Genomic DNA, 14420 nt, shown 5'->3' on the forward strand with positions numbered 1-14420 from the left:
CAGATTTTAATTGAACTAGATTAGAAACATTTTGCCTTAAACTTCAGCTGTTGAGTTCTTTTTCATCTTTGTTTTTCTTTTCTATATACGTAAACTTTGAGACGTATTCTGAGATTTGAGACACACAAGTTTATGTCATATAGATTCAGTCTGAGATATGAGACACACTGTATGGAAATATCTGTTTGATGCTGAATGTCTATTTAAAAAAATGGAAAAGAAAACGTCTCCAAGTTTTAGTTCAGAGATTTCCGACAGTCACCTGAAGGCAGCAGTGTTCATTACTCCTGGACCTGAACAGTTCTGTAAGTGCAGACGTGATGAGTCCCTCTGTTTGGTGACACCTGGTGGTGATGGAGAGAACTGCAGTCTGGTTTCACACCTGAACCACTTTAATGGAGCAAAGTTTAACTTGTTTCAGCCTGGAAGGACCACGTGTCCCGCAGAGGACAATAGTCATTAATCTGATTTATTCCATAGCTCTGATTGTCACTGGCGTAGACACATAAAAACTGTCGGTCACCGCTATTATTATTATTATTATTAGCTCTTATTATTATAAGAGCTCTGTCCTGGGCTGCCCCCTAGACTCCATTGAGGAAGTAGGTGACAGGAGGATGTTAGCTAAGCTGACCTCCATCATGAACAATACCTCTCACCCTCTGCATGACACTGTAGGGTCTCTGAGCAGCTTCTTCAGCAGCAGACTTTTACATCCTCGCTGTAAGAAGGAGAGGTTCCTCAGGTCCTTCATTCCAGCAGCTGTCAGACTCCACAACTCCTGCTCTTCCTGACCATGTGCAAACTTGCACTTTTTCATGTACATATCATGTGTATTGTGTATATTTGGTATATTTTTGTTGCATATTTCTATAGATGTTTATTTTTCTGCTGTGGTAAATGAATTTCCCAGTTGTGGGATAAATAAAGTTAATCCAATATTAACAACTAATAATCTTATGGTCCAACTTTTGTTTGTCAAATCCACCCCTTCCAAGTTAAAGGTCTTTCCGTTTTCTTAAATTTAACTCAGGAAGAAACTTTATTCCAACTGAGACATGAATCATGACATCAATAGAAGTAGCGGGAAAAATTGTTTCACATTCAATACGAACAATATTTTAAACATTTCTAACGTTCCAGAAACAGAATTTCAAAATACTTCACAACATATTGTATATCTGAATATTAGTTTTTCTATGGCTCTTTTCTTAGGTGTGATTAGAACCTCAAACAGCTTTTAAAGCCAAACAACAGACACAACTCTGCAGGTTAAAAACATTAAAAAAAACAAGTTTAATGAGCTATACAAAGTGAATCCTGCAGAAATTATATACAGATGTACATTTAAATGCCCCTGAGCATGAGTGGAGGCAGCAAACAGAGCCATTCATCATCTTCAATCCTCCTCCTCCTCCTCCTCCTCCTCAGCAGGCAGCGGTCTGGACCTGCAGACGACAAAATAAACACTCAGGGAAAGAAAACTAACGGTGTCACAGACGCTTTAAGGAAAGATTTTATCTTGGTGACATCTTGTTAACACACTCACATCAGTACAACTGTGGTTAGGAGACAGTAGTGTTTGTGAGGAACAAATAAATTCCAGATTCTCCACAGAAACTACATGTGTAATCAGATCATATTATTTTTTGTCAAATTCAAGTTTCAGTTTTCATACGTTACAGACACCAAAGATTTTAATTACCTGAATAAACCAAGTTCATTCAATCTGAGAATCTAGTTCAATGAACTGCAGCTTCAAGTTCAGCATCAAACTTCATTCCTTTACTCAGCTGTCTCCAGGAGTGGAAACGATCACTCTTGTTTTGCTTCTACTTCTATCATGTCCTTTATTCAACTGAAGTTAGCATGCTAACTAGCTAGCCCCAGCCTGTCTCATCACTTTCCAATAGAGTCACTGTAGCGTCCAGTCTTCCCTGAAGAAGCCGCTGCTTAGAGGACACATTACAACCTCTTGTCTTGTAAACATGATGGCTGAAGCTCTTGGTAAGACTGGTAAGTAAACAGCTGTTAATGCTAATGCTAGCTATGTAGCAAGAGCAAAATTTGCAAATAGCTCCTTTAAGCTGAGGTGTGTTGATCTCTTAAAAAACAAGCAAATACAGAAACGTTGTAAATCACCCAGAACAAAGGAAATTAGTTAGAAATGCAAACGCGTCCAAACACACGACAGTGTTTGTTGCTCATGAAGTTACAAAGCCACCTCTCCGTCATAACTAACAATGTAATATAATATAAATATAAATCTGAATCATGCAGTCAGAATGAAACTAAAAACGTTTCTTCTTGCTTCCTGCATCTTGTTTCTCTTCTGAGCGACCTGCAGAGTTTCTGTTCTGATGGATTTGATTCAAATGATGTTCTTCTTCATTTGTTTTAAGTGTGTTGAGTTCAGAGCCGCCATAAACAAGCAGCTGCTTCCACAGCTACTGACGAATGAGGCTTCTGCTTTCAGTGACGCACCAACTTGAATTCAAGTCTGCTTGACAGGATTACCTGGTCAGTAAACGAGTCCTCAGCTCTCAAGTGTCTAAATGTGAGGTTAAAGACACAACCAACTGTTCCAAGACCAGACATGGAGTTTCAAAACCTCCAGGCTGATGTCCAGCTGCATTTGATCTATAGGTAAAAGGTTCAATGGCCAACAACATGGCCTGATAGTGAAATGCAATGGGCTGACATACTTCCTGCTGGCCTTTGACATCCCACTGCCTCCGGCCTCCTCGTCATCCTCAACCTCCTGGGGTCTCTGGTTCTCCTTCTCTGGCTTCCTGGGGGGACCACCGAAGAAGTCCCCGATGCCCTTCTGCCAGGTCGGGGTGGGACGTGGACACACTGGGTTACCACCAGCATATTTGTTCTTGGCTGTAAATTTAAAATAAAAATAATAAAATAAAACCATAACCTCAGTTATGTCACGTGATGAGCAGTGAATTTACTGAGTGGTGTGTCTGTGGTCAAACGGACTGACCAGGTGTCGAGGACTGGCTACTGCAGGAGGAGGAGTTCGCTGAACTGGAGCCCAGAGACTTCCTGGGAGCAGAAGCTGCAACAGCTGCAAATAAAGAAATAAAAATCAAACCCTGCGGACTGGATGTGTGACAAAACATCAAAGAAAACAAACTGGATCTAGGACAGCCTTATCAGATCGGAGAAACCATTAAGATAACACTTCATTGCACCTGTGGGGAAACTGGGTTGTGAAAGAATGAATGAAAAGCAGATTTGAGTTTGATATAACATTACAAAAAGGAAACAGTGAGTTAATGAGCCTTTAATAAAGAAACCTTGTTTAAAAAACAAACGAGGCTGCAGTGTGAGGATGAGCATGTCATACTGTCTGCATGTATGGACTGTCTAAATGGACATTTAAATTTTTAAAATATCATTTTTTATTAATTTAAGGGCTGAACGACAGACCAGCTGTATGCCGAATTCACCAAAAGACCATGAGTCAATAAAAAACTCTTCATTACGTCCCGTCACACATGTACTTCGATGCAAAGCAAGATAACATTGAATTATGTAACTTCTTAACGGGGTTTGGTGAGACGTCCGCATAAAGCCGCACTGAGGCGCTCAAAACTGGCGCCAGTTTGCTGAAAGCAAGACGCTACTGTCGGGAAAGACTGAGTATAATGTCCCCTTGTCAGGGGGACGGCAGGATCAAACTACAGCTACCACTTGTAGGTGACAACACGACTTGGATTTGTGTTTCGTTTAGTTTTTTTTAAAGATTGCTCCTCGACTGTTCAGGAAGGACGGACAACGCAGCGTCCGTATTGGCGGGAGGCTGTAACTGGAAAGACTGATTCTGGATTTAACCGGTAACAAGCTCCTATTGCACTCACATGCTAATATTTAGGTTAGCTTTAAAAACACGGGATCACAGTGTTAAAGATTTGTGCGGGGCAAACGATCATGTCGCTTTGTTTGGCTTTTTCTGAGTGCGCCCCGAGCCCGCCAGACTACGTAACAAAACAGCTACATTCCTGCTCAAATTAGCGATTTGTCGCTGAATTCGTAATAAATGACGGTAATTTGTAACTGTACCTTTTCGGTATGATGCGGGAACACTGTCGGCTTTAGTCCTCACCATTTTGGCAACAAGCTGTAACTGGTAAGTGATGTTTCAGCACCAAATACACTGACAGAAGTGAATGAAGTGGAGTCCCGCCTTGGTTTAAAAAGCACAAGGGGTGGGGCGGGAGATTTCTTCTTCGGGTGCTTCTGTTCTGGCAGAGGAGACAAGGCGATGTGGCAACGCTGCCCTCTTCAGGTGGATTGGTATAACTACAGCATTTACCGCCCACTGTGCTACAAGCTGCAACACACTGTTAACACACTGTACACACAAAGTGAACACTGGTCAGACTCAAAAGCAACTAGAATATGTCACTACGGGCTCCAGGAAATAATAGTAATATGCTGTTTTCACCATTTTCTAACATTGATTCGATTATTAATTAATTATTAATAATTAATTAAAAATAATTGTTGGTTAACCTTACAATATAAACTAAAACTGTTCAGTTTCAAAACCTAAATTCTGACAGAATTCCTCAACGGGAACAGGACCAAGATGGAGGATTGAGGACCAGACATAGTTGTTATTTGACAATAAATGTTCCATTTATCAAATTATATCTAGAAATATATCACAAATCTAGAAAGAGTAAACCCGGGGTCTTTGAGGGGACTTAATTAATTCATAAAAATATGATATTTTGTTATTGATTAAACTAGTTGACAGTAAATACAAGTAGAGCTAAAATCATCAGCTGATAGACGAAAAATGAATTGGCAACTACGCTGATATTCACTTACATTTTTCGAGTAACAATACCAGACATTTTATAATAATAATAATAATATTTTTTTTTATCATTTTGAGGTTTGGACAAAACAAACACTGTGAAGGTGTCACTTTAGGGTCCCAGAAATGTGCAGTATAAGTATAACGTTGATCGAAAACAAAATACTCCTGTAAACTACCTCTACTTTGTAAAAAACAAATTTGTGCCGAACAATAAAGTCACTATAAAAATGTTCTCCTTTTTGTCCCTCGTGTGTCTCCGTAGTGGCGGTTTCGCGGCTGCAGGCGGATCAAAAACAGCTTCAAGAACTTTAGTTTAATTAATATAACTCTCGGGGTGAGTGTGACACGGTTTACTGAAAAGCTTTAAACGTGTGATGACTCAACTAACGGTTACTGGTTGTTTGCTGTCGGTTAACGTGTCGTTCGTGTCTGTTCGGTAACTTTTAAACTCGGTGTTTTCTGTTGTAGCTAGCGCTGACTGTTAGCTGCCGTTTACAAACTTAACCGCCGGTTTACTCGTTAAACTCACCAAGTGCTGTTTGGATACACGAACTAGTGAGCTGGTTAGTTAACGTAGGTAGTTGCCAGTGTTTTGAAAGTTATCCAGTTAAAGTTTGACTCTATTGAAAACACCCAGGTGACATCTGCAGGTCTTAAAAAGGCTTCTGTTTACAAAAAAACGGCCTTTAAAAGTCTTAAAATGTCTCTAATTTAATTTACAAAGGTCTTAAATGTTTTTTTTGAGTCTGCTGACGGCTGTAAAGTTGCTCATAAAATAGTTTTAAAGTGTGATTTTAGCAAAAACTGTTTGGAAAATGTCCAATACCGCTGTTACAGAGTTTATATGAAGCTCATACCTGAACCTTGAACTAATTAGTTATTGTGTAATTGGTTAATTCATCCATCCATCGTGTCCTCTGTATCCGGAGGTCGCTGGTTAGGAATAGAGGGTTAGATATCAACAGATGAGTCAGTGCAGATAAAAACTATAAAGCCTGAAACCACTTGTTGTTTCATTCTGTCAATGTGAAAAACTTCCTGAAAGCAGGAAAAGACAAACAGAATGTCACCGTTTCATTATTGATTAATCTGCTGATTAGTTGTCTTGAATAATCATTTTGTCTATAAAAGAGCTAAAAGTAGTTACAGTTTCCCACAGCCCAGTCTGAGATAGAAAGACAGATCAATAGATAGATACTTTATTTATCCCCTATTGGAAATTCATGTGTCCAGAAACTCATTAGTAGTAATAATAATGATAGTTAATAATAATTGATAATAATTAAATTAGTCTACTTCCTTTGGCTGAAGTGTTATACAGCCTGATGGGAGTGGGCCAACGTTAAACCTCAGAGATAATTAGTTTACAGTCATACATGACAAAGAAAAGGATGCCATCGTCACGTCGGAGCAGCTGGAACCATGTGTTTGTCTCCAGGTGTTGCCATGGAGGAGGTGACCCGCCTGGTGTCCACAGGAGACTGTGTGAAGATCTGGGATGCGGTTTCCATGGCGCCGCTGGAGCAGTTTAACCCCCACAGCATCAGCCACCCTGTGGCACAGGCCTGCTGGAGCTCCAACAGTATCCTGATGGATGGAGCTGTTCATGTGTTTTTTATCAGCTCAGTAACAAGATCCAGAAGCTAAACATAGAAACACTAAAGACCTTGAACTGGTAATTAATCAATACACTTTGGTACATAAATCACATATTCTGAATATTTTCATAACTGATTCATTTGTTGATTAATTGTTTGGTCTGTTACATGTAAGAAATTAGTAGAATATGCCTCATAGTTTCCTAAATCTGGGGGTGATGTCACCAAATGTCTCATTCCTTCAGAGCAACAATCCAGAGAACTAAAAGATGTTCAGTTTATTACCATGAAAAAGAAAGAAACAGTAAATTCTCACATATGAGAAGCTGCAACCAAACAACGATTCGTGTTTTTGTCTGAATCAACAGCTTTATGTCGAAGTTTCTACTGTAGCTCCATGTCAGCGTTTTCCAAAATAACAGAAGCTCATGAGAGATAAGATGAAAACAAATATGGACCAGAACAAGCCTCTAAACATCTGATCCAGATGTTGTGGAGCCAGACAGCAGCTCTGGTGTTTATTAATATGTGGTAATAAAACGATGAAGCACCTTGACGAGCTCTTTCAGACCACTACCTGGTCAGCGCCAGCACCAGCGGAGACAAACTGGTGGTGTCCAGCCTCAAGGCGACTCCAGCTCCAGTGGTGGAACTGGCCGAAGGGGTGAGTGCACAGCTTCATCACCACGGCAACATCCACTCAGTGTCCACTTTATTAGGCACACCTGTACTAGGCCATTACAGCTGTTCTGATTATGATGTCACAGAGGCGTCTAGGCTCATAGATAGTGATGGTGTTGTACTGAACTGAATCTTCTGTTTACACACATTAGTTGAAGGTCACATAATGTGAACTGTCTGCTGCTAATTGAAAGTGAATATGCAGAAGCCAAAGAGAGGTTGAGAGACAATCATAGTTGATTACCTGGGTCACAGGTGGGTAAATGAACATGTTTACCTGCAGCCTGAACTCACTGCAGATCACTAACGACTGTTGTTTGTTACTGTCCGTTCAGAAAAAGCAGACTCGTGTGTGTCTGAGTTCCTCGTCTCAGTTTCTGGTCAGTGGAGGTCTGGATCACTGTGTTCACATCTGGGACCTGAAGACCAAGAGACTGCACCGCTCCCTCAAGGTAAGACTGGACTCAGGACAGGTGTGTATCCTGTGAAGGTTACAGGCTCTCCGGGTCTCCAGTCTCCCTCTTGTCTGTCTCTCAGGACCATAAAGAGGAGGTGACCTGCGTGTCCTTCAACGCCAACGACAGCTGCATCGCCTCCGGCTCCACCAGCGGAGATCTGGTCCTCCACAGTCTGACCACCAACCTGTCCAGCAAAGCCTTCGGCCACGGCAGCAACCAGGTGAGACGCTCTGTCTTTGAATCTTCTTCATTTACCGTTTAATTATGGTTTCATTTTTGATTAATAACTTGTCCTGAAACCATAAATGATTAATAATTATAAAATCAATCAATATTCAATCCATAAATAAAAATAATAATTACCTGCAGCCCTAGTCTGGATTGTTTTGGACACGATGTCTCAGTAACACCTGCAGGTAAAAACATTCATACAATCGTGAACTGATTAGAATTTGGGGGTCAAAGGTCGAGGTCAGTGTGACCTCACAAAACACCATTAGTGAAGACTTCACACAGATGGCTCATATTTTCTGACTCTGGACTCTGTAAGCTGGAACTAGTCTGTGTGGCGGAGGGAGACTAACAGAAGCTGTTTGACCTTCAGCCCGTCCACGACCTGCGGCTGTCCGCTCTGAAGCGCTCCCTGCTGGGCAGCGTGTCCGACAGCGGCACCGTGGTCTTGTGGGACTCCAACACCCAGAAGGAGCTCCACGTCTTCGACAGCGCCCACAAAGCCCCGGGCTCCGGCCTGGCCTTCTCCCCCGCCAGCGAGCTGCTGGTCGTCAGCGTCGGCCTGGACAAGAAGATCGTCTGCTACGACACGGCCAGCAAGATGTAAGAGCGACACTGTGAAGGTTTATATATGTCTGATTCAACCAGGTGATGATGATGATGATGATGATGATGATGATGATGAGGGTTATAATGTCCGCTGCCGTCTCCATGGATTTATTTTTTTCCAGTCAGTGGCAGCCATTTTGTTTTCAGGTTGTCCGTCTGTCTCATTCTCGGACACAATGTCTCAGTGACACCTTGAAGGAACAGGCACAAATATTCACCAGGACTCGAGGATGAACTGATAGGTCGAAGGTCAAGGTCATGGTGACCTCACCAAACACAGTTTTGGCCTTGTGAATATATCTCAGGAACGCCTTGAGGTATTTTCTTCAAATTTGGACTGAAAGATGAATTTGATTTTGGTAGCTAAAGGTCAAAGGTCACAGTTCGTGTGAATTCAATATATCTGTAATAACAAAAGGGAATTTCATTACTTCTGACACACTGTGACCTCACAAAATACATTTTTGGTTAGATTTTGGTGGCTAAAGGTCAAAGGTCACGGCTACCTCAGAAAACACTTTTTAGCCATTACTCAGTGGTGGAGGCAGAAAACCACGAGGAGGTGATTCTATTCATGAATAAACACGTAACACACCTGACAACAAACAAATAAACACACAGATTCATCCCGACGTGAAACATGAAGAAATAAACTATAAACATGTAAAAGAAAGTGAAACAGAAACACGACGCAGGTTAAAAACATTCAGACTCATTTTGTCTCTGTGTCTCTGCAGCGTCCTCAGGTCGATCCGGACGGACACTCCTCTGACCTCGGTGGACTTCACCCTGGACGGCACCGGCCTGGTGGTCGGATCAACTCAGGGGAAGATCTACCAGTACGACCTGAGGAACTCCAGCGCCCCCACCAGGGTCACTGTGGCACATAAAACCTCCGTCACCTGCCTTCGTTTCCAGAGCAACACCAACAGAAACAAGGTGCCAACAGACGAGTCCATAACCACAGACAGACACATCGTTCACTCAGACCAAAGATATTTAACCTTTGACCTTTGACTCACCTCTGTCGCACATTTCTAAATTCATCGTTTAAATGGTCTCTCTCTCTCTGTCTCTCTCTCTCTCTGACTCTCTCTCTCACTCTGACTCTGACTCTCTCTCTCTCTCTCTCTCTCTCTGTCTCTCTCCCAGTCCAGTAAACTGGGCTCCTCAAAGATCGCCAGTACTAAGAGATCCTCAACCAAAGTGTCCAGCAACCAGCCAGACCCCACCCCCAGCACAGGCCCCGCCCCCCACAGACAGGTGATGGGTACAGGTGGGTTTACCTGAACACATGTCACATTATTTTGTGTGATGTTAATCTCCAGTACGACTCTTGTCCACATGTATAAATGTGCAGTGAACACAGTGGTGTGTCAGCAGGGGGCGCTGCAGCGGAGGTGATGTCCCGGGAGGCTGAAGGTCATCAGGGGTCAGAGCAGCCGCCAGCTGTGGAGAAGTTCAGCAGCGTTGGACGAAACAGTCTGGACGTCTTCTCTCCTGCACGAGAAGGTCAGAGACTTTCATATCATCAGGAGAAAAATCAATTTAAATGATTTCAGCTTAAAACTGCAACTTAACAAACAGTGAAGGGGTGTGAAAACTTTCTGAACACTCTGTTTGTAAATGTTAGAAACATTTGTTGATATAATGTCGTCCAGTAAAACCACTCAATAATAAACATGTGCTTTATTCAGGGTCTTTTTATTGGTGTTTAAAGTCGTACAGAATGTAATTAACCACTAATACAGCTGTATTAGTTCCCCTCCCTCCTTGTTGCCCCATCACTGTCTAACTGCACCGTGTTTGTAATCAGACGCTTTTAACAGACGGATAAAAACATCAAACTCAAGAAAAAGAACAGAATTAAATTAAACAAAAAGAATGAATCTAAATAAATTAAAGAATTACAAATAAATATATAATATGGGTTCAGTTTTACAAAACTGGACCATCCATTTTTATTCCTCCGCGCCGGCGACAGTCAGAGCGGCAGCCATATTGTTTTCAGGTTGTCCCTCCGACTGTCTCATTCTCGTGGACACGATGTCTCAGTAACGCCTTAATATGAAGTCACACTCTCAAGTTGCATGTGCTTTTTTTTAATGTGAAAATGTAAAATACACATCTGTGAATTATCTGCTGAGGTGTAAATAACAACTGAATCACAAACTGCAGCTGAAAAACAAACTTGATAAATATCACATCTCAGAAAAACAAGGATCGGAGAACTGGTTTCCATTTTATTCTCAGAGTGATGATGTTTCCAGGGAGTTTGTTTTCTCACATAAATGTCTGTGAGACGACGACACTCGAACACATCGTAACCCTCAGCTTGTCCCTCTGTCTCAGACTCGAGGACACCGGGGACGACTGGAGACACGCCGTTCGGAAGAACACACGGTACGCCGGTCGGACCGCTGTTGTTTTGAATGATGCTGCTGGTTCTGGACTAACCTGGATTCTGTGTTTCCATAGTTACCAGTTTGGAGATGTTGTCCAGACAGGGCGAGGGTCAGCAGGTCGTCGGCCGGGCGAGTCTGGACATCTTCTCCCCGGTCAGAGAAGGTCAGACCTCCTTCACTCGGGATTTAGAGTTACTGTGATAGTTGAACAGACGTATGATGACGTCCTGAAGTTCACTTTGACATGCACTTAAACAACCAGGTGAAGAAACCAGGTGTTACTGTCTGAGGACGACGAGACTGAATTCCACCAATATGAACATTTAGATTTGTAGAAGCTGCTTGTCGTTAGTTTGAACTCATTTAAAATGATTTCCTCTTTCGTCCACTCAGCTGCTCCCACTCTCCTTGTCTGCTTCCTGTGTGATGCTCATGCCTCCATATTTCTCCAGGGGAAATCTACCTGGAGAAATCAGGTGTCACAAAGTCCCACCCCAAATTTTTATTCCTCAGTGCCGGCGACAGTCAGAGCAGCCATTTTGTTTTCAGGTCGTCTGTCCGTCCGTCTCATTCTCTTGGACACGATGTCTCAGTAACGTCTTGACAGAACGTCTTCAAATTTGGCTCAAACATTCACTAGGACTCAAGGAGGAACTGATTAGATTTTGGTGGCTAAAGGTCAAAGGTCAAGGTCACGATTACCTCACGAAACAGTTTTGGCCTTGTGAACGTGATATGTCTGTAGCACCTTGAGGAATTTCTCAAGATTTGGTAAAAAAAACATTCACCTGGACAAACTGATTAGATTTAGGTGTTCAAAGGTCAATGTGACTTCACTAAACACTTTTTAGCCATTAAGACTTCACACAGTAATTTACCTGAAACTAGTCTGAGTGGCGGAGGGATACAGTCACGAGGTGATTCTAGTCTCTTCCTGACGTGTTGTGGAATAATCTGTAATGAAGCGTAACCTGGGGATTGAAGTTCATTTATAACACGTGTAATAACTGTGACGAGCGTCAGTGATTCCTGCGTCTGTGTCAGACTCTCACTCAGGGGCCAACTCTCATCGTAAGACCCCCCTGGGAACGCCCCTGGTCGCCTCAGCCGGTCGATGCTACAGCCCGCTGTCCGTCTTCCAGACCCCCCCGATCAAAGAAGAAGAGCCGGTCACTGCTGCAGCTGCTGAACCGTGTGACCCCAGGAAGGTGCTGACCTCTGACCTCTGCTTATAAAACATTTAAACTCTGAACAGTATCTGCAGGTGTAGTTAATGTCTGTAAATACAAGAGGAAACATGAAGCTCATCACCATGGAAACTGTGACTCTGTTTCATCACTGTGCTTCTTCGACAGTCTGACAAGACCAGCAGCTCCAGCCTGGAGGGGGCGGATCAGACCACACCCACATCCTCCCAGCAGACCAATCACAGCCAGCCGGCCCCGCCCTTCTTCACTCCGGAGCCCAGCCTCCGGAGAGCCAATGGTATTCAAGCCCAGCTGAGCTACGACTCACCTGTCCAAGGAGCTCCGCCCACCGCAGCAGCAGGTCAGTCGGGTTTGATTCCCACAGTGTCGCCGCAAACAGAACTGTTTCCATAGAAACTCAGAGTTCACCACATGATCTTTAGCACCGCCGCCTGCTCTCCACCTCAGCTGGTTTTCCCGCTCTTTGCGCAGGTGATGAGCCGCACAGCTGCACAGACTCTAAGTTCAGAAGATCAGGGATCATAAAGCAATTATTATAATTCCTTCATTTCATATTTTAAGAGACTTTAAAAACAGGAATTGTAAAAATGAACGATTAATCATCAATAAATACTACAGATTTAAAGATGGATTTACAAACTCTCATTAAATAAACCATTTATAAACATTTATTTAGTCGTGAATCAAAACTATTTGAAAAGACACTTGAACAATGGGAATATCTTCCTGGATTCTCTTCACTTTCCTTTTTCCAGCTGCTTTTCCTGTTAGCTCATCGATTAGCTTAGCCATTTAGCTTCTCTGTGACACTGGTTCTTCAGTACTGCCAAAACCCACTGGTCAGCTCTCCAACCAATCAGAGAGCTTGTTACATCCCATAGCCAAGTAGGATTGTCTTGATTATAAATCTATAAACCATTAATTAATGTGTTTATAACTCATTTATTTAAGAGTTTGTAAATCCATTTTCAAACTATTTATAAATTCTTTTTACAATTCTATGTCTCCAGGTCCGGCTCTGTCGGCCGCCGTCTCCTCCTCTCTCTCCCAGAACATCGCAGACGTGGTCGGACAGGGAGGAGGGGCTCCTTTCACCTCCCTGCAGAGCCACTTCATCCAGAACATGATCCATGAAACCCTGGAGGACTTCAGGTCTGTCCCTGACCTTTGACCTCAGTTATACCTGTTGTTGTTTTCAGGGTCCACATGGGCCTCATGATCCTGATGTTTTCCCTCCTCCTCCTCTCAGGGACACCTGTCACAGAGACATCGTCAACCTCCAGGTGGAGATGATCCGACAGTTTTACATCCAGCTGGTATGTTTCATCTCTGGATTTAAATGGTTTCATCTTCACCTTTTTTCTACATCTTTATTGAACCTTTATGGCCAAACAATGTAAAATAAGGAAATAAATGAAAAATAAAAGTCCAGGCTCAGATTGTATTGAAACATCATATCGGAAGTCAGTGGTAGATCACCTGTAATAAACTAAGAGGAAACAAACCAGGTGACTGTGAGATCTCAGGTTGGAACTTACCTCCTGTGAAGTTACCATGGTAACCTGGTCCCTGCAGCAGCTCAGTAATCTGTTATTGTTGTGTTTTGTGTTTGGACTCAACATGAATGTGTCTGGATTGAACAAGTATAAATATTCAGCGGTGGAGCGTCCAGACGACTGGAAGCGTCTCTGTGTCTCAGGTTCACGTGAACAGTGACGTGGCGACAGGAAACTAACCCTCGTGTTGTCTGACGTGTTTCAGAACGAGATCCACGGTCTGATCGAGAAATACTCTGTGAACGAGTCTCTGGTGGAGGAGATCGAGAAGCTGAGGGAGGAGAACCGCAGACTGAAGACCAACTACTGACTTCTGACCTGCGCCCTGAGTTCAGCCTGACAGGCAGCAGCTGCTCCAGACTGTGCGGACGTTACAGATGTCTGCCAATCACAGCCAGTCTCTGCTCAGGGCGGGAAACTGTTGACGCTGCTGCCTGCTGGGAGCTGGAGTCTTCCTCCTCTCCTCATCACCGCCTCTGACTGAAACACCAGCAGTGCCTCGGCTTCCTGATGCTGACGGCGACGCAGCGTCACAGACCAGAGTGAAGCCGACGTGTGTGTTTGTAGATGGAGACAGAATATTGATGAATTGACGAATCCTTGAACGTATGAATCTTGTAATTTAAATATAAATATATAATTTCACCGCCTGTCAGACTGAGAACAGGGTTTAGCGGTTTACATCTTTGTGTCTGTATCATGTTTTTATGAGCAAATGTTTTGTCTGAAGAATAAAAAGATTCATGTTAAAATGAGACGAGGATTCGTTTAGTTTTCTTTTTTAATTGTTGCTGAGCTACATATAAACAGGAAACAGCTGATTAATGTTTTATT

General features: G+C 42.9%; 2 protein-coding genes across 3 annotated transcripts; one reads left to right on the top strand and one right to left on the bottom strand.

The window, feature by feature from the left end:
• Positions 1-1016: 1016 nt before the first annotated feature.
• pclaf (PCNA clamp associated factor) lies at positions 1017-4226 on the bottom strand. Its single transcript, XM_056386896.1, has 4 exons — positions 4075-4226; positions 2993-3076; positions 2706-2886; positions 1017-1448 (listed from the first exon to the last, which is right to left on the bottom strand). Exons 1-4 carry the CDS (start codon positions 4118-4120, stop codon positions 1400-1402), a joined length of 360 nt encoding a protein of 119 aa, XP_056242871.1. The 5' UTR covers positions 4121-4226; the 3' UTR covers positions 1017-1399.
• An 848-nt stretch (positions 4227-5074) lies between these two features.
• Positions 5075-14343, top strand: nedd1 (NEDD1 gamma-tubulin ring complex targeting factor). 2 transcript variants are annotated; one of them, XM_056386791.1, is made up of 16 exons: positions 5075-5174; positions 6279-6422; positions 7008-7102; positions 7455-7571; positions 7657-7797; positions 8182-8411; positions 9155-9356; positions 9570-9693; positions 9801-9929; positions 10770-10820; positions 10896-10985; positions 11867-12030; positions 12178-12370; positions 13041-13182; positions 13280-13346; positions 13792-14343. In XM_056386791.1, exons 2-16 carry the CDS (start codon positions 6287-6289, stop codon positions 13894-13896), a joined length of 1986 nt encoding a protein of 661 aa, XP_056242766.1. In that variant the 5' UTR covers positions 5075-5174; positions 6279-6286; the 3' UTR covers positions 13897-14343. The 2 variants fall into 2 exon arrangements, with proteins under 2 accessions (XP_056242766.1, XP_056242765.1); XM_056386790.1 differs by having other exon boundaries at positions 5103-5172; positions 6278-6422; positions 9798-9929.
• The last annotated feature ends 77 nt before the right edge of the window (positions 14344-14420 follow it).

Source organism: Seriola aureovittata, chromosome 10, assembly GCF_021018895.1.
Source record: "Seriola aureovittata isolate HTS-2021-v1 ecotype China chromosome 10, ASM2101889v1, whole genome shotgun sequence".
Classification (NCBI taxonomy): Eukaryota; Metazoa; Chordata; class Actinopteri; order Carangiformes; family Carangidae; genus Seriola; species Seriola aureovittata.

Coding starts and splice junctions, on each gene's coding strand:
- pclaf (XM_056386896.1), bottom strand. CDS start 4,120: ATGGTGAGGACTAAAGCCGACAGTGTTCCCGCATCATACCGAAAAG. Junction 2,887..2,992: donor TAGCCAGTCCTCGACACCTG/GTCAGTCCGTTT, acceptor TTAAATTTACAG/CCAAGAACAAATATGCTGGT. Junction 1,449..2,705: donor ATGTCAAAGGCCAGCAGGAA/GTATGTCAGCCC, acceptor TGTCGTCTGCAG/GTCCAGACCGCTGCCTGCTG.
- nedd1 (XM_056386790.1), top strand. CDS start 6,287: ATGGAGGAGGTGACCCGCCTGGTGTCCACAGGAGACTGTGTGAAGATC. Junction 7,798..8,181: donor TCGGCCACGGCAGCAACCAG/GTGAGACGCTCT, acceptor TTTGACCTTCAG/CCCGTCCACGACCTGCGGCT. Junction 12,031..12,177: donor AACCGTGTGACCCCAGGAAG/GTGCTGACCTCT, acceptor CTTCTTCGACAG/TCTGACAAGACCAGCAGCTC.